This window comes from Megalobrama amblycephala, linkage group LG15 (genome assembly GCF_018812025.1).
Source record: "Megalobrama amblycephala isolate DHTTF-2021 linkage group LG15, ASM1881202v1, whole genome shotgun sequence".
Classification (NCBI taxonomy): Eukaryota; Metazoa; Chordata; class Actinopteri; order Cypriniformes; family Xenocyprididae; genus Megalobrama; species Megalobrama amblycephala.
Window position 1 is genome coordinate 19646450 of NC_063058.1, and position 23523 is coordinate 19669972.

The 23523-nt window shown below is 36.8% G+C and overlaps 2 protein-coding genes and 1 long non-coding RNA gene across 3 annotated transcripts in view; 2 read left to right on the top strand and 1 right to left on the bottom strand.

The window, feature by feature from the left end:
- Positions 1-11127, top strand: part of ppip5k1b (diphosphoinositol pentakisphosphate kinase 1b) — a 49205-nt gene extending 38078 nt beyond the window's left edge. Inside the window, 3 exon segments of the mRNA XM_048158037.1 lie at positions 3342-3479; positions 4777-4890; positions 10289-11127. Coding sequence (XP_048013994.1) covers positions 3342-3479; positions 4777-4890; positions 10289-10383 — 347 coding nt within the window. The 3' untranslated portion in view covers positions 10384-11127.
- Positions 11128-14448: 3321 nt separating this feature from the next.
- Positions 14449-16622, top strand: LOC125248061. The gene is made up of 3 exons (XR_007180229.1): positions 14449-15250; positions 15350-15399; positions 15523-16622. It is a non-coding gene; the product is annotated as an uncharacterized LOC125248061 (long non-coding RNA).
- map1ab (microtubule-associated protein 1Ab) overlaps positions 16338-23523 on the bottom strand; it is a 43837-nt gene continuing 36651 nt past the window's right edge. Inside the window, 2 exon segments of the mRNA XM_048159651.1 lie at positions 16338-20727; positions 21440-21669. Coding sequence (XP_048015608.1) covers positions 20572-20727; positions 21440-21669 — 386 coding nt within the window. The 3' untranslated portion in view covers positions 16338-20571.

Genomic DNA, 23523 nt, shown 5'->3' on the forward strand with positions numbered 1-23523 from the left:
AGCTACTAAAAACATATTTAAAACAGTTCATGTGACTACGGTGGTTCAATCTTAATGTTGTGAAGCGACAATAATATTTTTTGTGCGCCAGAACCCCCAAAATAACGAATTTATTCAACAATATCCAGTGATGGGTGATTTCAAAATACTGCTTCATGAAGCTTCGAAGCTTTACAATTATGTTGTTTCGAATCAGTGGTTCGGAGCGTGTATCAAACTGCCAAAGTCACATGAACCATTGAAATTTTGAAACACTTATGACGTAACGAAGCCTCGTTTACTTGAAATCATGTGACTTTGGCAGTTTTTATTCACGTTCCGAACCACTGATTCAAAGCAAAAGATTCGTAAAGCTTTGAAGCTTCATGAAGCAGTGTTTTGAAATCGCCCATCACTAGATATTGTTGAATAAAGTCGTTATTTTGTTTTTTTGGTGCACAAAAAGTATTCTCGTCAATTCATAACATTAAGGTTGAACCACTGTAGTCACATGAACTGTTTTAAATATGTCTTTAGTAGCTTTCTGGGCATCTGAAAGTGTTAATTATCTTGCTGTCAATGGAGGCCTCACTGAGCTATCGCATTTGATCAAAAATATCTTAATTTGTGTTTCAAAGATGAACGAAGGTCTTACGGGTGTAGAACGACATGAGGGTGAGTAATTAATGACAGAATTTTCATTTTTGGGTAAACCAACCCTTTCAGCAGTGTTTGCATGTTCTGTGAAACCTAATCTTTTCAGATGTTTCATTCACATACAAATAGCATAAGGATAATGCGAAGAGCTTTGCTCAATCTTTAGGCTGTGTTCAGAGGCTTTGCTTCTTAAATGGACTTTAATTGCACTCTGATTGCCTCTGAAAATAGTTGTAGGTCCTGACAAAACAAAAAAACATTAATTTCAGGTCATCAATTATATGTTGCTGAGTCATTCCTGTAAAAACATCTCAGCAGGGGTTGAGGCTCTTTGCTGTGTGCTGCAGTGGCCTCTCCTTCCTCTCTCTTCCTCCTTCATCTCTGTCATCCTTTTGTTCCCCCTCAACCTGCTGTGTTTGGTTCCCTCCTGAATCCCCGAAGCCTTCACTTCCCTACGGCCCACACTATCCCTCCTCCATCTCTGCCACATCTTTGCTTACCTCATCCCTCTCCCTCCTATCCTCCTACTCTCCCTCCTCGTCCTCCTGTTACTCAGAATTTTCCTCCTGTTACTTAATGGATTTCAAAATTTTCTGCTGATGAATCTGACTCTCCTTCCTCAATAACTAATGATAAAATTAACAAATTAATTTTTAATTTTGACATTTTTAAGTTTTTTTCAAATTGAAACTTTAAATTGAATATATATATATATATATATATATATATATATATATATATATATATATATATATATATATATATATATATATATATATATATATATATATATATATATAAATTGATAGTTTTAGATGGACTTTAATTTCCTTCATTAATTAGAAATTAATAATACTTAAAAAACTAACACTATTTTTTGTTTTTACCTTCTCTCTCTTCTCTACCTTCCCAGAATTCCTATGCCTGAACTTTTTAAAATTATAGTATAAATAAATAAATGTATTAATTTATTTACTAATTCCTTATTTTTTTTTCTTCATCAATACAAATGACAAATTAAAAGTACTATTAAAACACTATTCATTACCTTCCCAATTCTCTTCTACCTTCCCAAAATTCCTCTCTGCAGACATTTGTTGTCCTTCTCTGTTAACATTCACCTCTTGCATCCTTTCAGTAAAGCTGTTAGCTGGGCTTTCTGCTGACCACCTACACCGCTGCTCCTCCCACCTGCTCTGTGCTGGCCAGAAACCCCCAGAATGCCTCTCTGGTCAGCCTTCTTGTCATTCGCTCAGTCATTCCTCCGCTTTTGGTCTTATTAACCCATTTTTTACACAAACGTGCAACAAAATGTGTGATGCTTCAGCTTATACCAAACCGTTACAGTGTCTGGTCTGCTCTTTTATCTGACTTCTTGCTTTTCTTCACTCTGTGGCCTTTCTCTCTGCTGTATAACACCTCATAACCTCTGTTCCTCTTTTCTTACCGCATGAATGTACATATGGCTCGATGAATGTGAAGACCACTTGCTTATGTTGACGTCTGCATAGAGTAAGTATGCTTTTATGAAGCCATCTCGCATCTTTTTACACATTTTTAGAGCAATTGACAAAAATTGACAAAGAAAAAGCCATTTTGCGCGTAAATCATACTGAGGTTTTGTTTTTTATTTGGTGATTCGTAGTGTTCTGGTTCATCTGGATTTAAAAGCAGCCAGAGTAGTCTAACTGTTTTTGCTTGTAGATGTTGCCATATGCTGTGTACAAACAGCATGACTTGATTTACTATGCAAAACAAAGCAGCCTGACACACTTGATTGGTTCCTTGAAACAAAATGTATCATCATAAATCCGGACTGATTCGTTCACAAATTCAACTCAATGACTGAATGGTCTGCTCTCTGAAGTACTCAAGTTAACAGTTCACTGGAGGTGACACCATTCAGTCTGATAACCAACAATTGTAAAGGACAGACAAGAATTACATTGCACGCAGCTTAAGAGATAAAGCTTTTATTTTTTTAACAATATGCAAATCTTACTTATATAAAGTGCTGAATTGCCTCCAAGTTGAGTATGTTCTCATAATTAAACTGGGAAAGCGTACCACTTCAATTTTAAACATTTTCTCTATCATCATCTAGTTCCATTTCTGCTAACCTAAACACATTAGCAAACAAAGAAGTAATTAAACCCATTTCAGTCTAGGGTCATTAAAGTGTGTTTCTCCAGTATTGCACTTGTTTTTCAAATGACAGTTTCTCTAATCTTTTTTTATTTTTTTGGGGTTAGTTAAACATGTAATGCTCCTAATTGGTTTATTAGTCTGCAGCAGTCTGGCCTAATTCTTTAGGCATTAAACTGATAATACCTTGCATACGAGAAGCCAAAAACTTTGTTAGTTGACCAAAGTTTTAGAACTTGTTTTCATTAGCGTCAAATTAATTGTGAAGATTCTGTGTCACAAGCAATCGTGGTATAATGCATTTTCAGTTCCATCATGGTGCTGTTGTTCCATCTTTGGGTTTGTTTTTGGGCTGCAGTTGTCCCCTAAAAACGGTTCTGGATACCCAATGACTAAATGGTGTTGGGTGGAGTTTTTATGGCCATACAGTGCTTGTAGGTCACATGAGGTTGGCTTGATGCTCGTCATGTGTCTCGTGTATAAGAGCTCAAAGACTGTTTGTGGGATATCTATAATGATGGCTGCGACTGAAAGCGTTTGTGATTTGGAATCTGCTGCAGGGTTTGAAGGTTGCTCTCTGGTGCCCTCCATCTATCCACTGGAGACACTGCACAACTCGCTGTCCCTCAAGCAGGTGGACGAGTTCCTCACGGCGCTGTGTAAGAACGGGAGCGAGGCACAATTCAAGAGGCTCAAATGTAAGTGGACAAATACATTCATGTTTATTATTACACTTGGTCATCATGAAATCTAATTTAAACGAGGATGTTGATCACTTTTGCATCAAAACTATAATTACCTTACACTGAATGGACACCAAACACATTGAAATCTACATGTAAAATGGGCTTTTGCATTTAGCTATATACACCGATCAGGCATAACATTATGACCACTGACAGGTGAAACTGCAGCTCTTCTGGGGTGTTTCCGGTCTGCAGTGGTCAGTATCTATGAAAAGTGGTCCAAGGAAGGAACAGTGGTGAACCGGCGACAGGGTCATGGGCGGCCAAGGCTCATTGATGCACGTGGGGAGCGAAGGCTGGCCCGTGTGGTCCGATCCAACAGACGAGCTACTGTAGTTCAGTTTGTTGCGTATGGGGCTGCATAGCCGCAGACCAGTCAGGGTGCCCATGCTGACCCCTGTTCAGCGCCGAAAGTGCCAACAGTGAGCATCAGAACTGGACCACGGAGCAATGGAAGAAGGTGGCCTGGACTGATGAATCACATTTTCTTTTACATCACATGGATGGTCGGGTGCGAGTATGTCGCTTACCTGGGGAACACATGGCACCAGGATGCACTATGGGAAGAAGACAAGCCAGTGAAGGCAGTGTGATGCTTTTGGCAATGTTCTGCTGAGAAACCTTGGGTCTTACCATCCATGTGGATGTTATTTTAACACATACCACCTACCTAAGCATTGTTGCAGACCATGTACACCCTTTCATGGAAACGGTATTCCCTGGTGGCTGTGGCCTCTTTCAGCAGGATAATGTGCCCTGCCACAAAGCAAAAATGGTTCAGGAATGGTTTGAGGAGCACAACAACGAGTTTGAGGTGTTGACTTGGCCTCCAGATTCCCCAGATCTCAATCCAATCGAGCATCTGTGGGTTGTGCTGAACAAACAAGTCCGATCCATGAAGGCACCACCTCGCAACTTACAGGACTTGCAGGATCTGCTGCTAACATCTTGGTGCAGATACCACAGCACACCTCCATGCCTTGACGGGTCAGGGCTGTTTTGGCAGGAAAATGGTCATAATGTTATGCCCGATTGGTGTGCACTACCAGTCAAATGTGTGGAATACTTAAGATTTTGTTAATGTTTTTGATAAAATCTCTTATGCCCATCATAGGGTTGCATCATCAGCACCCCTGACAAAGATGCATTAAATTGATCAAAAGTGATAGTATATGTTACTTCATAAGAATAATAACAAGAAATGTTTCTTGATCGGTAGTGCACAAATCACACTTTCTTTTCTCTTTAGCTCTGTCTGCCATGTTTGAGTCACACTCCCAGCCATCCATAGATGTTGATAGTCAGGAGACCCCAGTGTCCATCCCGGTCCAGCTGAACCAACCGGCTGCACAGCCTCTCTGGTGTGAGTATACCTCACTTTACTATGATATACATCGACATACCGTCATCTCATAACCACCATAGATTTTTAGTAGGGTAAGGAACTTTGAGGACACTTCAAATGCTCACTCTTATGAGACGAGATGTGAAACCCTATATTTGGTGCAAAAAGTAGTTAAGTCATTGAGTTTATTCTAGTTTTTAGCTTTGCCTTTTAGATGATTACTGTTGGCTTTTAATGCCTCAAAGTTTCCCCTGAGAGTTTAGTGATTTATGTTCAGTCTGGGCTTTAGCAGCAGCTTTCAGTAAAAATCTAGGTTGCGTTAGTCACTGCTATGTCTGCCTCTTTGTAACCCATTTACTATAATATCATTGTTTGTGAAAGCAGGGCCAGGAACATGCTGGAAGACAAATGTATCTCTCATATTAATGGTGTAATTGTTCTGTTTTTGGTTACATAACATTAGTTCCATGAGGCTCTGTATGTAGGACAATACAGCAGGATATCGGTTATATAAATGCGGTCATGTGAAAGATGATTGATGAAACGAATATCAACAGGTTCTGGTTTGGCTGACTTTTATTTTGTTTTTTTAAAGGTTCATTCTGAGTGTGCTTTAAAGGGGTCATATGATGCTTTTTAATGTTTTCCTTTTCATTTAGTGTGTAATGTATCTTTTTGTGCATGTATACAGTCTGCAAAGTTACAAAGCTCATAATCTCCCACAAAGCGATTTAAGCCGAGGACACACTTAACGATTGTAAGGCCGATTATGAATGTAAATTGATACTTATGACTGATCGCGCTCAAACGCGTCCAGTCAGAGCCAGTTGCGTTCAGTCTGCGATTACAGTCGGTGTTCAAATCTCGTGTGTAAGTATTTAAATCTGATCAGATCAGATCCAGACCTGCCTAAAATGCCTTGATCCAAGTCCAGATATTACTTCCTCAAACGTCCACATTACAATGTGAGATAGTAGCACAATGCCACCCAAAAGCAAATGCAAAGAGAGAAGACGAGGCTTCAGTAAATTGAAGTGTGTTGACGTCATGCCACGGAGACGCTGTGTAACTGGATGCGAAAGCAAAACCGCTTTGCTTTCAGAGGTTAAGATTTATTTCTAAAGCTATTCCTGAGCAGTACAACCAAAAAGTTTGCTTGTGCACAGCGCTTTTTACAGAGCACAGTTTCCTGAACCTGGGAGAGTACAACGTAGGCTATATATACAGTACAGTATCTCACAGAAGTGAGTACACCCCTCACATTTTTGTAAATATTTCATTATATCTTTTCATGTGACAACACTGAAGAAATGACACTTTGCTACAATGTAAAGTAGTGAGTGTACAGCTTGTATAACAGTGTAAATTTGCTGTTCCCTCAAAATAACTCAACACACAGCCATTAATGTCTAAACTGCTGGCCACAAAAGTGAGTACACCCCTAAGTAAAAATGTCCAAATTGGGCCCAATTAGCCATTTTCTCTCCCTGGTGTCATGTGACTTGTTAGTGTTACAAGATCTCAGGTGTGAATGGGGAGCAGGTGTGTTAAATTTGGTGTTATCGCTCTCTTTCTCATACTGGTCACTGGAAGTTCAACATGGCACCTCATGGCAAAGAACCCTCTGAGGATCTGAAAAAAAGAATTGTTGCTCTACATAAAGATGGTGTAGGCTATAAGAAGATTGCCAAGACCCTGAAACTGAGCTGCAGCACGGTGGCCAAGACCATACAGTGGTTTAACAAGACAGGTTCCACTCAGAACAGGCCTCGCCATGGTCAACCAAAGAAGTTGAGTGCACGTGCTCAGCGTCATATCCAGAGATTGTGTTTGGGAAATAGACGTATGACTCCAGTGGCTACCTGTGAAGCTCTGGTCCATGCCCAAGAGGGTTAAGGCAGTGCTGGAAAATAATAGTGGCCACACAAAATATTGACAATTTGGACACAGTTTGGACATTTTCACTTAGGGGTGTATACTCACTTTTGTGGCCAGCGGTTTAGACATTAATGGCTGTGTGTTGAGTTATTTTGAGGGGACAGCAAATTTACACTGTTATACAAGCTGCACACTCACTACTTTACATTGTAGCAAAGTGTCATTTCTTCAGTGTTGTCACATGAAAAGATATAATAAAATATTTACAAAAATGCGAGGGGTGTACTCACTCCTGTGAGATACTGTACAAAGACTATTTATTACCACTGTCAAACGTTCTGCTCAAGTTGTGTTTGCAAAGTTGGTTCTGATCGATTGGCTTGATCATCCACATTTTCAGAATCTGACTCGGGCTCGAACTGTTATGGTAAGACTGATGACATTATTATTAATTGTGTGTTTACAAATGCTTTAAAAGCCTTGGAAGCTGAAGCCTGTGATTTATGGTAAAGCAACTGTTTATAGCAGCAGGCTTGGGTGTTTTACCATGTCTTCTAAAAGAATAGCTTTTTTGTCTTTGGACCTGTTTGGTTTAGATTTCTTGCTTCCAGTATTTTAAAGTCGGTTAGCACACAGGACTAGGCACATTCTGTACTTTAGTGCTTAAAGGTTTAATTCACCGAAAAATGAAAATTCTTCACATTAATTACACACCCTCATGTCGTTCCAAACCTGTATGACTTTCGTTCAGCTTTGGAACACAAATGAAGATATTTCTGTCCCTCCATTGACAGTCTACGCAACTACCACTTTGACGCTTCAAAAGAGATCGTAAAACGAATCCATATGAATTGAGCAGTTTAGTCCAAATTTTCTGAAGAGACTTTGTTGCTTTGTATGATGAACAGATTGAATTTAGGCTTTTACACGCATATAAACTAGGGCTGCACGATTAATCGCAATTAACCAAGAAATCGTGCTTAAACCGCTTGGCTTAGTGCGGTTATGAAATCGCAAAGGCTCCATTTTTTTTTTTTTTTTTTTCTTTTCTTTATGCGCAGCTTGTCTGTGAAGCACAGCTCTGTGATTAGTAGTAAATGCTGCTCCCTTCAATCTTCTGTATTTTCAGCTACAGCAATAGTGTGATGCCCATAGGGATTTCCTGGACAGATGTGTGATGTCTTTCTTCTGCGGAGCATATTTGGAGTTTCTGCGTGAGAGCGCCCTCTGGCTTTCCAGATGGAGCAGCATTTAGCTGTACTTCACTGACAAGATGCGCATTAAAAAAATCACAGCCAATTGTCAAATGGTGTGCAGTTTATTTTCGATTAATCGTGCAGCCCTAATATAAACATTGATTAGCAAACATAAACAAAAAATATAAAACTATGTGAGTGGCGAGGTGTCATACCTGAATGCCATCGGTGTGTGCACAATCATAGAAACAATGTGCTCGAATTTTAGGATGCTCTATCAGACCCCCTTTAATAATCTCCATAACTCAAATATTGTAGTACAGCTGTATATTTCGTTAAATGTTAAAGGTGCCCTAGATTCAAAAATTGAATTTACCTTGGCATAGTTGAATAACAAGAGTTCAGTACATGGAAATGACATACAGTGAGTCTCAAACTCCATTGTTTCCTCCTTCTTATATAAATCTCATTTGTTTAAACGACCTCCGAAGAACAGGCGAATCTCAACATAACACCGACTGTTACGTAACAGTCGGGGTGTACGCCCCCAATATTTGCATATGCCAGCCCATGATGTTCCCAACATTATAAAAGGAATTAGACAAGGGCAGCCAGTTAACGTCTGGAGCTGCACACAGCTGAATCATCAGACTAGGTAAGCAAGAACAACAGCGAAAAATGGCAGATGGAGCAATAATAACTGACATGATCCATGATTACATGATATTTTTACTGATATTTGTGAATTGTCTTTCTAAATGTTTCGTTAGCATGTTGCTAATGTACTGTTAAATGTGGTTAAAGTTACCATCGTTTCTTACTGTATTCACGGAGACAAGAGTCGTCGCTATTTTCATTTTTTAAACACTTGCAGTCTGTATAATGCATAAACACAACTTCATTCTTTATAAATCTCTCCAACAGTGTAGCATTAGCCGTTAGCCACGGAGGACAGCCTCAAATTCACTCAGAATAAAACTTTTAACATCCAAATAAATACTTTACTCACATAATTCGAAGCATGCATGCAGCATGCATGACGAACATCTTGTAAAGGTCCATTTGAGGGTTATATTAGCTGTGTGAACTTTGTAAATGCGCTGTAATATAGTCGACAGCTCGTGTGGCAGGAAGCTCGCGTCTTAAAGGGGCGGCACCGAGTGTAAATCAGTGCATTGTTAATGGTGCCCCAAAATAGGCAGTTAAAAGAATTAATTAAAAAAAATCTATGGGGTATTTTGAGCTGAAACTTCACAGACACATTCAGGAGACACCTTAGACTTATATTACATCTTGTGAAAGAACGTTCTTGGGCACCTTTAAGTTCTGTTTCTTGTGGGAGATTTCATAAATATAGCAATGCTTAGTATAAACACTTAGGTAAGGGTTACGATTAAAGGGTTAGTTCACCCAAAAATGAAAATTCTGTCATTTATTACTCACCCTCATGTCGTTCCAAACCCGTAAGACCTTCATTCATCTTCAGAACACAAATTAAGATATTTTAGATGAAATTCGGTGGCTCAGAGAGGCCTTCATTGACAGCAATGCCATTCAAACTCTCAAGATCCATAAAGGTACTAAAGACGTCAATAAAACAGTTTACGTGACTACAGTGGTTCTATAATAATTTTATGAAGCAACAAGAATACTTTTTGTGCACAAAAAAAAAATAAAAATAACAACTTTGTTCAACAAGTTTTCTCTTCCTTCTTGGGCCTCTGACGAGAGCTCACGAAAGCACCACGAAAACACCACAGAAGAAGACGCGCTCTGTACATAAAACAGTCTTCGTATGTCGTCAGATTTCGACAAAGAGGATGTTGCATTTTTTTTTGCCGAACCGTACTTATTAGAACTAGAATATACAGAAAGGCTTTTGCGTCATCTTCCCGCGTATTTGTCGTGGTTCTTTCGTGAGTTCTCGTCAGAGGCCCAAGACAGAAGAGAAGAACTTGTTGAACAAAGTCATTATTTATATATTTTTTGTGCACAAAAAGTATTCTCGTCGCTTCATAAAATTATTGTAGAACCACTGTAGTCACATCAACTGTTTAAAGACGTCTTTAGTACCTTTATGGATCTTGAGAGTTTGAATGTCATTGCTGTCAATGGAGGCCTCTCTGAGCCACCGGATTTCATCTAAAATATCTTAATTTGTGTTCTGAAGATGAACGAAGGTCTTACAGGTGTGGAACGACATGAGGGTGAGTAATAAATGACAGAATTTTCATTTTTGGGTGAACTAAACATTTAAGCTGTTTGTTGCAACGCTCTTAAAGAAATCCCTTTCATGCAACCAGGCAATGGACCTCTAACTCTGTGTGTGTTCTTGTTTGCAGACACCAGCGGCCCTTCCAGTACTGTATCCAGTGCCGGGCCATCGTCTCCATCTGTAGCAGAGCCTTCATCCAACTTTGGATTCAACAATGAGTAGATGTCTTGGAAACATTTTTGATCAGCTTTGCAGTATCTGTTTAAAAGATTGATGTTAAGATTTATATTGTCCTAGTTATCCACTTGGAAGCTGCTAATATTGTGCTTTCTGCACTTCTGCCTGAACAATATAGAGCAACTTTGGCTAAGATTCAGCTGATAGTTTAATCTGTCAGCAAATACAGCTCTGGAACCAGTAATTAGTTCTTCCGTTGTACTTCTGCACTCCGGTGGAGTCGGATAGTAATTATGATCCCAGATTCAGGGGCAGAGAGACAGAGACATTACAGACAATAGTAATTGTCTGTGCATCTTTTTTTTGTCACCCTACACCAATGTAATTATATTGCACAGAATAACGCAACACGAATAAATATCCAAAGGAGCATATAGACCAATAAGACCACAAGAATTATGAATATTTAATCAGATCCAGTTGCGAAAATTTAATTTTACCACTGTTCTTTGATTTGTGTATAATTATTTTATGATTTTTTTTTTTTTAGATGTTTGATCATGTGATTGATTTATTTTGAGATTTAAATGAAAATTGTATTTTTATTATGTGAAATGCAAAAGGTATTGTTTGGGAATGAATAAACGTGTGCCGAATGAGCTGCAATAGACTTTTTCGAGAATGTTCAGCTGTTTGCAATCCTGCTGTCGTGTTTACTCTGTAAAGTTTAAATAAGTATATTTAATTTTAGAGAATTGTATTACTTAATAAAAATTGCTGTAAAGTGTATTTGTGTGTGGTGTTATGTTTTATGAATGAAAGGCAGTATATGTCACCACTGGTTTATACCTGGCATGATTTGTTCTCTCAGACCTAATTGAGTTTTTGAAATTCAATCTGTGGTGCGAGTGTGATGCAAAACAATAATGATGACTCATGCTTTGCCCTCAGCTGTGCTGCTGCGTTGCTATAGTGACGGATTCTCATCTGCTTACTGACTGTGAGAGCCGCTCTGAATGAGTGACTGCAAAGTAGTGTGTGTGAAGTCATCATCACAGGCAACCTGGGAGCTAAAGTCATACTGTGCTGTTAGCTCATTTTCATGCATGTGGGCACACATACGCCAAACATTCAGTAGATATTTTCCCACAGGGAACAGATGGAGTTGTGAAATATAATACTGAATTGGGTCTTTGAAGTGAACGATATCGTGCATATTCACTTTGCCTAGTTTGAATTGCATAGTAGCTGCATAATTCATTTCACAATTTATGTGTGATATAAATTCTGACAGGTTACCGAGGCCATTAATCAGGTTTGAAAGACACTATCATAAATTGCTCCCACCTCTCTGTCCTAAAATCTGGCCTGCTGGTAATAAAAGACATCGTCATAGCAACAGCTCGAGTCCAGCACTGAGCGGCGGTGAGCTCGAGAATTAAGAAGTGTGTCACCGGCCGGTGCCCAGAGACTGGAGGATAACAACCACTTCAGCTTCTGCCAAGAGATTTTTGGAAGGGGTGTGGATTGCTCTGGATGTTCATTTAGTATGAGGTAATGTCATTGTAAAGAGAGAGGAGGAGAAACTGTTTAAAAGAACAATCGACAGCAAGCAACACCAGATTTCCTCAGAAAACACTTTGGATTCATCCCTTAGATGGTTAAAGAAAGAAATATGATCGTACTTACAGTGGAAGTCAATTAATTTCGGAGTGTTTACAAATTTGGAAGCGTTAAAGTTTACGTTAATTTCTGATAGCCTAGGCTAATTCATGGTTCTTAATCTGTATATCTTTTTAAAGGATTAATTCACCCCAAAATGAAATTTCTGTCATTAATTACTCACCCTCATGTCGTTCCAAACCCGCAAGACTACAAGACCACAAATTAAGATATTTTTGATAAAATCCGAGGTGTTTTTTTTATCTCCCACAGAAAGCAACGAAATAGAGAATACGAACCGACGTCACGCCTCGTTGCATGCCGGGGCGGCGCCGCCATTTTGACAGGATCGCCCTCTATTACTCGTACTGAAATTAATACGGATTCTTGCTTACCTTTTGTTTTGTTTCTGCCATTAAGTGGAACGTTAACATTTTAATGGTATCGTTTGCAGGGAATAGAAGCTATTTTATCACGTCGCATGATCATTTTATTTATTTATTTTTTTCACTGAAGTTTTGTAGAATTTCGTTTACAATGTTGATCTGTTTACCTTGTCGCACGCTGGATGCTCACCGCTGCTTCAGCCATCGTATGAATATCCAAATAAATCTATGTGATCAACACTGAGAAAAGTCGATTCATTTATTTGTTGGAAACATTTAAATGGTGCTTAAACGAGCATACTGAGTAGGCCTACAACTGTTGTCAATGTAATCCCCCTTTTCCACGATCACAGATGAGGAGAATCAGAGATTATGGGTCAAATTCAGCGGACAGACGAACACGAACACACTGTATTTTTATATTTATTTTAACAAATGACAACCACACTAAGCAATTTCATACCTTTATAAAACCGTTATGAAGAAAATGTATAAAATGCTTGCATTTTAAGTGATACTGAAAGTTTATATTTTGGTCTCATCCATTTTTCTGCATGTGCTTTATTTGTAAATAAAATTTGGTCTCTTTAATATCAGTCTAAGTGCATTAAGCCTTTTCTTAAGAGGACACGAGAGGAAACTGTTTTTATAAACGTGTTGCGTTCATATTTTGGGCTCATTTGCGTATCTCCACACAATATGCTTTAATAAATTGTTTGTTTGTCACATGAAGCGTTTTTCTTGTTAAGCATTTGAATGTCTCCGTCAAGTTCTGCTAATTCACGAGCGCAGTGAGAGTCAGACTTGCAAAGGTAATGTTAATTATTAAACCAAACGAAATCAAAACGTTCAAAAACACTTAGCAATGCCATTCTTTTATTGAGTGATAAGCAGTGGGTTTAATCAGTACCATTAATAATAGATTTGCCATCCGGCGTCTTCTCGTCATCTCCTCGACCTGCTTCCCTTGGTGTTTTTACACGTAGAAAAGGCGAAAAAACATTTTTCACTGTCTTGTTTTCTCTCAGAACGATGATCTGAGTTACTATCACAATTATCGATGCAGCATTAATGACATACAATGGTGACATTTTTCACAATCATGACAGAAAACAAATTACTGCACTAAACTCAATAACGGAAAGGCTGCGCGATCCTGCCAAGATGGTGGATAAACAGAGAAGTTACCCAGAACTCAATGCGGCGTGACGTCAGATTCGTATTCTCTATAGAGTAGAGGGTATGCATTGACGTCACTTTCCCGCCGAAACGCGCTCCCTCAGCTGGATTGAGTGGCAAAAGAACCTGCTGCATGACTGGATTTAATAGGGGAAACTGCGAAAACGCGAGTAAAACAAACGATTACACAAAAGGTTTGGCTCGAAAGTGTTTCTTATAACTTGTCAAATAAACCTAATCCATGGATATTGGCATGCAGCCGAGTCGTGTTTCCTAACATTTATATGTGCCTGATTTCGACGCCGGGGAAATACATAAAGCAAATCTGCCTGTTGAATATTTTATATAACTACAATATAGGTAGGTTTAAATCCAAATAATCACCTATATCAATGTTATATATATCGTAAATATCGTCCAGCCCTGAAACTTGTATAGTTTTTGTCAGTGTTTATTTAAAAACACCCAATTGTGCAGAATATATGATAAATATTTAATTGATGATTTGTCAACACAATATATAACAATACAATATATATAAGGTATGATTTTACCTCAAAATCCAACATTTTGACAAAATGATAACTGCAAATCCATGTTTCTCTTGGAGTCCAGTTGTTTCTGTGAATTGCAGTGATCCATTTGCTTCTTTTTCTGTAGCTTTCAGCACTCTTTAAATATATACGTATATGTTTGTCATGATGATGTCTAAAGTTCCTTTTAGCAATTTGTTAGCAACCGCCGTTTTTAAGACACAATAAAGGTTTAAAAAATCCCAAGCGGGTTATAACTGGTGTGTTTTATGTCATAGATCAAAACGTGAAAATATTTAGAGGCTTTGTTAACCACAGACCTATGATTTTTACTATGATTGGACAGTGAGTAGACAGGAAGCAAGTGGGAGAGAGAAAGGGGGGGACGGGATCGGGAAAAGGTCCATGAGCCGGCACTCAAACTCGGGTCACCCGAGCTGCCCACAAGGCTATCAGCGCAGACGATGGGACATTATTTTCAACTTGATTGCAATGTTGTATTCTCCATCATTCAATACATTTTGCCTGTACGTAAAGGTACGTTGCAGATTAAAATCTATAAATCAAAATATTTATTGCATTTATGAAGAAAAGTCTCGGCACCCAAGGCTCTATCGCCTATTGCCTCAATGGTGTATACTAGTGTCTTTGGGCGGATTGCCAGCAACAGCCATTTTAGGATTGTTTGTGATTTGGTCTTAGTGACAGGTGTCCTCTATTCACATATTTAGGAGCTGGTTTTAGCACTAAAATGCTTTGAGAAATACTCTTAGAGCAAAAATGTTTTCTAAGAGTTCTAAAATTAGGAATGACATGTCCAATATTTTTAAGTTTGAATGAGTGCTGCGAGTGAGGTGTCAGGGGCAAGTAAGCGCTCTCCCCCAAAATGGTGCAGTTATTCGTGCCAGAGCTGCCTGCATTTCTTAACTTTCTTATGAAATATTTTGACATCTGAAGTGGATTCAGCATCTTTATGCCATTACAAGCAGCTTTTGTTGATACAGTAAATAATAAAATTCATAGCCGTCAATGCACACATATATTTGTAAATAATACACTTCTTGAAGAGCCGTTTCAGCCAACAGCTATAGGCTGAAACACAAGCCTGCACAGTTCTGAGAAGAATCCACTTCAACATGATGTACAAACCAGGTAAGACTGGTTATCTATATTGAGTAAAACTAATACATTTAACATCAAAACTATATGTATACTATATTTTGTCCTCATCTAACGGTTCCTCTTTTCCAGAGTTTTCTACACCTTAAACTGGGTCAACTTATCTTCTGAGATTATAAAAAGTAACATTCAGAAGGGTGTTGGAATCTTTTAATATCCATTTTTCTATTGTTTTATCTATCCAACTAAATATTTTCTGTTACTAACCATATTTTATGTCTTATGTATCCTGCATCCCATCCCAGAAAGGCCAAGCTGAAACAGTCAAAAAAGGCAAAAGAGAGACAACAGTAAGTTTAGAAATTGATAAAACAATGTAATTGTTTAAAATAAGTACGCTGTTATTAATTTGTTGCGAGTGTTTTCAGTGGTTACGTTACTGTTTTTTCGCAGTTGCAGGAGAAGAGGTCAACAGAGACAAACAGAAAGAGCATTTCAAAGGACAGAAATGGTGGAGCTCAATGTAAGATGAGGAAGATTGTTGTTGTTGATGTGGATGCATGCAGGAGCTACAGTGAGGAATGGAATCTACTGGGACATGTGTCATTTACTGCTTTTGTTTGAAATCTTTAACTGAAAATAGATGTTGTATTTTTGTATTGGGTTGGAGTCTAACTGCACATCTGGCCTGCAACCAATCAAATTACTCACCTGCAAGGGTGGGAAGGGTTTTGGGTGGGATAAATTTAAAGTTTACCAATGAAATGACTTTTGAGGAAAGTCTGTGTGCTCAATGGCCCAATAGCTGTGTCTTGTGGGGGTGGGTTTAACACGAATGACCAAAAGGGGAGGGCAGAATGGCACAAAGGTGGGAATGTCCCCTGAAAAAAAATGTCACGTCATGGCAACAAATGGCCGTTGCATGGAAGAATACCTCAATAACATATATCCGAATTGGTATCATTTCAGCACGGACCCATGTTATTTCCCATATCTGGTCAGTAATACTCCCGGACTCGTCTGAAATTCTGCGATGGTAATACTGGTCCATATACACCTCTTTTCATGTTTTTGGATCAACAGTCTGACAAGTGGAAAAAAAAATTACCCACAGACAGAGTTTTCCAAATTTTTGTGTTTTTTATTGATGATGACCAGGATGGTTCCCTTTACAGTAAATCAGCAGAAATCTACTTTTGCATTGAGCTTTTAAAGACAGAATGTTGAATATTGCACTAAAGAAGAAAAGAACTAAGATTCATACAGCGCCAAAGAACGAGGAAATATCACAGCATCTTCTCGACAACATCTTAGGGTAAACAGAAGCCAAGCCCAATAATATATGCATATTTCAGTACCATAAAGACAATTAGCTTCAAATATATCTTCTTAAAATAGTTTTGTTTTAATTCTGATCATTAAACGATTACATTCAGGAGTATAACTAATAAGGTCACATGCAAAGATGGATACGTATACATGACATATGGCCAAATGAATCCATCACATGATGATGCATTTGATGTGGAATGAAATTGAACTAATAGAGATTCGTAGAGGTACTTTAACTTTGCAGTATTTTTTTTACCTTTAGGAAATTAGAATTACAATGACCATAGAACTTCCTGAAGAGAAAGCGTTTCACATAAATGACCACGTCAGCTATTTTGATTTATATGTACAGGTTACGCCATTTGTTTTGACTTCTATTTTGGCATTTCAAGTCATTGTAAAGGAGGACTCCTTACGTCTGTAGTGTATTCAGTTTTCAGTGTGTAGTTTGGTAGCCCTCTGCAAACCAAAGTTGTTGAATCTTATTTTTAAGAGAGTTCTGTTTTTGTATTAAAATCAGCAACAGCTGAACGTAATATTTTGTCATGAGTCACTCACGATTGTAACCACTGTTCTTTCGGTGACCCATTTTCTGAGGTTCACTGTTCCATGTGCATATTTTGCTAGTTCTTTGTTTTGTTCAAGCAGCATCCAGCAAAGCAACTTTTACATTCAAAAATATTATTTAAAGTTAGTGCATTCATCTTTGACACAAAACTATTTTGTGTAAAGAAATCACAGCTAATTAACAAGACCATATAGTACTTGTTACTAAGGCCAGGTATTTGAAATAAAACGTTTTCAAATATGAAAATATATCCACACCATAGGACGTACAGTACAGATTCAGCCCATTTTAACATAATCCTTCTAGAAAGAAAAAAAAAAGATTTTGGTCTCAGTGTGGGTTTCATTTGTGTACACCGGTGGAATTGGGTATTAAACTGTATATATTTAACCAATAATCTAGTTTGATCTTCAAGGCTACTGTCGTTTTGAGGCCCTAGAGGTAAATTATTTGACCACCACTGGTAACCTGTGCATTCTCAGTAAAAGTACACAAAGAACCTGTCACTTTGACCATCTTAAAGAATTTGTCTGAGAGATATTCAAATAACACAATATGCTAAATACAGACTTTTACATTAAAAAAAAAAAATCGAGACAGACTAAAAACAGATCCACTCACTGTAAATATATGGGATTAAGATTAGGGATGCAGTATTTCAGAGCTTGTTTTGGAAAAGAATAGATGATGGCACTGCTGCCTTAAAAGCAAGGCTACTTTCAAGGACAGAACAACTGTGCATTTACCAATGAGGCCTTGCTGTTTTGCTGTTGAAGATACTGCTCACAATGTAATTGAAGATGTAGGGCAGCTTTCTCAAATCAAGCCTATTTCAGTTCAAAATGCATACTCCTAATATGTTCTTCCTGCCTTTTTTGTAAATAGTTTAACTTCAGATTAGGTTAAATTAATATTTTACTATCATTAAAAGAGATAAGCTCCATAAAAATGGCAATTAATTTATTGATATAGCTCTGTTCTCAACAACTGACCTTCATACAATTTAATATAGAGCCGCTTTTCCACCGTCAGGCCAAAGTGTTCTCGTTGCTTAACCATTCCATTCAGTGCCGATCCGGCCCAGCCGGTATGGATATGGTTTATTTCACTGCGGGGCTGATAACTCTTTGGAATGTAACACCAATGTGTAAATCGTTGCCTTTGTGTAAACTGAGATGTAAATAGCGACTACGTTTTAGAGGATGATCATATATTTCTTTTAATTTTATCATTAACTTGCGTTAACTTCGCTCAAATAGTGCGCTTGGACAGCTACAGTGAAACTGGCAGCCAGGCAACAGACAAGTGACCAATCCCGAGTGGCCACGTTACTACGCATTCTACCAGCACGGTTTTTTTGAATTCCTAGCCGAGAATGATTTGTAATCATGCAGTACCAAGTTCAAGTGGAAATATAACTGGAACTGTTCCTTACCGTTCTTGCAACCATTCGCCCCCACAGTGGAAAAGCGGCTTAGGTAATGGTAGCTTAAGTAGTTTCTGTCCACTTTGTCAGACAAAAAAAACAAAAAAAAACATATGTAACTGACAATCAGTCATTTTAATAAAAAATTTTATATTTGCTTTTTCAAATAAATTAATGTTACTTAATTATTTACATTATGCCTATCTACCAAACTGACTTCATTTTAGAAAAGTGCAATCGTACTTGGTGCAATATTATCATTATAAACACCTGCTGCTTTTTTATAATACTTTAACTTGTCATTAAATTAAAACTGTATTAACTGTATTAGCGTAAACTTGAAGTAAGGCTATAAAGAATTTCTAATTCCAGATAATCCAAAATAAATGTATATTAATAGACTATATATATATATATATATATATATATATATATATATATAATGTCTATGTAATAACTCTGCATTTTCTTCGTTAAACAACACGCAAAAGGCACACGAGGGTAACCCTCACTGTCTGCTCTTACAACATCCATGAAATCTTTTCAATTCTATTTATTAGTCTCTCTAAAACAAATGTCACTATTGCTACATTTTGATATATAGTATAATTTCCACTGCCAGTTTCCATTTAAACCAGTTAAACCTAAAGTGCTTGTGGGTCAGGGAATCTCAGGTTGGGAAAAAAAATCGGGTCAAGTATATCAACATTAAACCAACAAAACATTCAGCATGTCACAAGTCTGAATCCTCCACATTAAAATATAAAACAGATTTAGTTGATCCTAAAGTGGCCGCATTTAAATTTCCGTCATACTTTGTTGCTTTTATCTAAAATTATCATAACAAAATCACTCAAGCAACAGAACATAATGTAATTGGCAATAAAACACAATTTCCATCTGTCTCTAATGGTGGTCTACTCAAATAATGGACAGATGGGATGCAAAGCTGCTCATTATTAGTCACTTTTTGAAGAGTGGACCCCAACAGATCCCCCAAACAGATCACTAGGTTAATGTACCTACAAAGTTTAGTCTGAAGAGCATCATGCTTTAGGAAAGTAACTGCAATACCAAATTAAAACTACTGTTATACTTTCTATAACCTTTCGTCACATTTTCATATCAGAGCCTATTCAACCAAAATCTGTCATATCAGTGAGTTGGTAGTTTGTAAAGATGCCATCTACTTTGCCTTACTCTTAAAAGCATGTATATACATGTACAGTCTTCACTACCATCACTTTATTGAGATAAAACTATTGGATTGCATTGGAAAGAATGATTAATCTCTTGTCAACTAAAGGACATAAATCTTGGATTATGATTGATTTTTTTTTTTTTTATGCCATTTGAAATAATTGAGATTTGGCACAAATCCTCTTTGGATTAGCAATTTAGAGCGCATTTATTTATTTATTTATATATGCTGGTATGTGATCTCATGGGGAGACTGTCTAGCCTCATTGTAATAGTAGTTCACAAGACAGAACTGTTTTGACTCTGTTCTCTTATTTGCTCTAAGGCCATGTGACCTTAAGTTTAGAGTATTTTTACCAGGCAACTGTGTCTATATGTGGTACGTGTGCTAAGATTGATGATAAAGGATGCGGATGAATCAGATGATGCATTAACCAATTTACAGAGGGCATTTTTTGTGCTTCGAATTCGAATTATAGGCAGGACAAAATTTTGGTCTCTTTAAGTCATGTTAAAGAATATGAGTAAACTCAATTTGCAATTTAACTTCAGCCTACGTTGAACATTATATTACTATTTCATAGCAGCTAGCTAGTGAACATTCAGTTTTCTGCCAAAGCTTTGCAGATGCAATCAAAAATGTACAATAGATTCAGGACCAAAGCTTACAATTAAGTCCTTTGACAGCACTAGGATTTTGTTGCATTTTTGTGGATTAGAATATAAACTATAAATGGCAGCAGATGGAAGGCTGTGGGTGGAGTAACTCTAAACCTAAAATATTAGAAATGAATGAGGAATGAATGGTAATTTCAAAAGAAAAAGAATTCAAAATTCTATTTTGCAGGCAGGGAAAGATTCATCTTGCATGACCACTGTGCTGCTGCTGGCCAAGACCATTATATTCAGGTCCTGCTGTTTCTCATGGGTCTGCTGATACCAGTCCCGAGTTACCTCTGTGTCGTGTGTAGGGATTAAAGTGACCTAAATGAGAAGAAGATTGTCATTGTCAGAGATTGTCAGATTAACTTAAAAGTCCGTGTTCTGCTTGCAAGTGAGACCTGAGGACAGGGGTTTTCAAACATTTCGAGGGACTTTCTTTCCTAAAATATAAATGCATCTATGTAATTTCATGTATAAAATCCTATTTTTACTGTGTTTGACAAAAAAAAAAAAAAAAAAACTTTTGTATAATATTGTCATTGTCCTAAAGCTAAAACATTTTTTTCTTCATAAAACTATATAGATTTTTTTTCTTACTGTTAAAAACTAGTACAGTAAATAGGATATTGAAAATAAAAATATATATAAAAAGAAAAATATAAGACAATAAATATAAAAATAGAAATATAGGATAAAATAAAATTTAATAAAAATTAAAATGGAACAAAAAATCCTGAACAGTTTAGAAACAGTTATAAACTAATATTATTATTTTTACTATTTCACGAAATTTGCTCAATTCAATGTAAAACAAATACTTATATTAAACATATTTAATAAATATTTTAAGTGCACTTTAACTTTGACTGCCCTAAAAAATACATTTTGTTAAAAATGAATAAATAAATAAATAAATAATACTCCCTAACAGCCCCTTGTGTCCCAGTTTGAAAACCCGTTTTAGAGGAGTACTACAACAACAGACAAACTTTGTTCCATGACTTTTTGTTTTTAGTGTAAAGCCAAATGGTACCTGGAGATTAGTGCCCCATTGCGCTTTCCCTTCTAGGAGTGCATCTAGAACTGCACGGCTGGGTTCACCACTGCCTGGATCATTTCCACTGACGACGTAGTATGCTGCTCGCACTCGCTTGAAGAACTCTTGATCAACATTTTTAGCACTGCAGTGGTTGGGAATGTAAGCTAGGTCGACATAGATGGGTGGTCCAGGTGGTGTCCCAGTGCTGGATTTCAGGTTGGAGCCTAAAAGAATATAACATTGGTTATTTGCATACATGGTCTAGTGCAGGACCACTGCTGTGCAGTCAAGATAATTGTCTAGCTCTAGCTTATACTGATATTTATTTTAGTTATGATCAATGACCAATAAATGGACAATATAAAATATCTGTACTAGTTTGTCTAAATAAATTAAAAACAAAGCACTAAAACTTAAATCAGTTATTTTGAATGCTACAAGTGAATTTAGGCATCATGACATTATAAAAGTACAGTGTGAAAAACAGATTTTCATTTTGAGATTTGCCAAAGATTAAACTTAACAGTATTATAAAATAGTGTTTTTGAAGCATTACTTTAAAGGGTTAGTTCACCCAAAAATGAAAATTCTGTCATTAATTACTCACCCTCATGTCGTTCCACACCCGTAAGACCTTCGTTCATCTTCAGAACACAAATTAAGAAAATTAATAAACTTTATTCAACAATATCTAGTGATGGGTGATTTCAAAACATACTGCTTCATTAAGCTTTGAAGCTTTACGAATCTTTTGTGTTTCGAATCATTGGTTTGGAGCATGTATCAAACTGCCAAAGTCACACCCCCAGTGGTGAACCATTGAAATTTCGAAACACTTACACTACCGTTCAAAAGTTTGGGATCGGTAAGATTTTTAATGTCTTTAAAAGAAGTTTCGTCTGCTCACCAAGGCTGCATTTATTTAATTAAAAATACAGCAAAATCAGTAATATTGTGAAATATCATTACAATTTAAAATAACTGTTTTCTATTTGAAAATATTTGAAAATGTAATTTATTCTTGTGTTGGCAAAGCTGAATTTTCAGCATCATTACTCCAGTCTTCAGTGTCACATGATCCTTCAGAAATCATTCTAATATGATTATTTGCTGCTCAAGAAACATTTATTGTGTACAGATGTACAAAATATTTGTGTACAATATTTTTTTCAGGATTATTTGATGAATAGAAAGTTCAAAAGAACAGCATTTATTTGAAATATAATCTTTTGTTACATTTTAAATGTCTTTACTGTCACTTTTGATCGATTTAATGCATCCTTGCTGAAAAAAAATAAAATCTCAAAAAAATAAAAATAAAAATTCTTACTGACCCCAAACTTTTGAATGGTAGTGTATAATGTTACAAAAGCTTTGTATTTCAGATAAATGCTGTTCTTTTGAACTTTCTATTCGTCAAGGAATCCTGAAAAAAAGTACACAACTGTTTTTAACATTGATAATAATAATAAATGTTTCTTGAGCAGCAAATCATCATATTCGAATGATTTCTGAAGGATCATGTGACACTGAAGACTGGAGTAACGATGCTGAAAATTCAGCTTTTTCAACACAGAAATAAATTACATTTTATATTATATTCCAATAGAAAACAGTTATTTTAAATTGTAATAATATTTCACAATATTACAGTTTTTACTGTATTTTTAATTAAATAAATCCAATCTTGGTGAGCAGACAAAACTTCTTTTAAAAATATTAAAAAATCTTACCGATCCCAAACTTTTGAACGGTAGTGTATGTCATAATGAAGCCTTGTTTACTGAAATCACGTGACTTTGGCAGTTTGATACACACTCCGAACCACTGATTCAAAACAAAAGATTTATTAAGCTTCAAGCTTCATGAAGCAGTGTTTTGAAATCGCCCATCACTAGTTATTGTTGAAAAAAGTCGTTATTTGTTTTTTGGCGCAAAACAATTATTTGCATGGCTACATAACATTAAGGTTGAACCACTGTAGTCACATGAACTGTTTTAAATATGTCTTTAGTAGCTTTCTAAGCAGTGAAAGTGTTAATTGTCTTGCTGGCAATGCAGGCCTCACTGAGCCATCA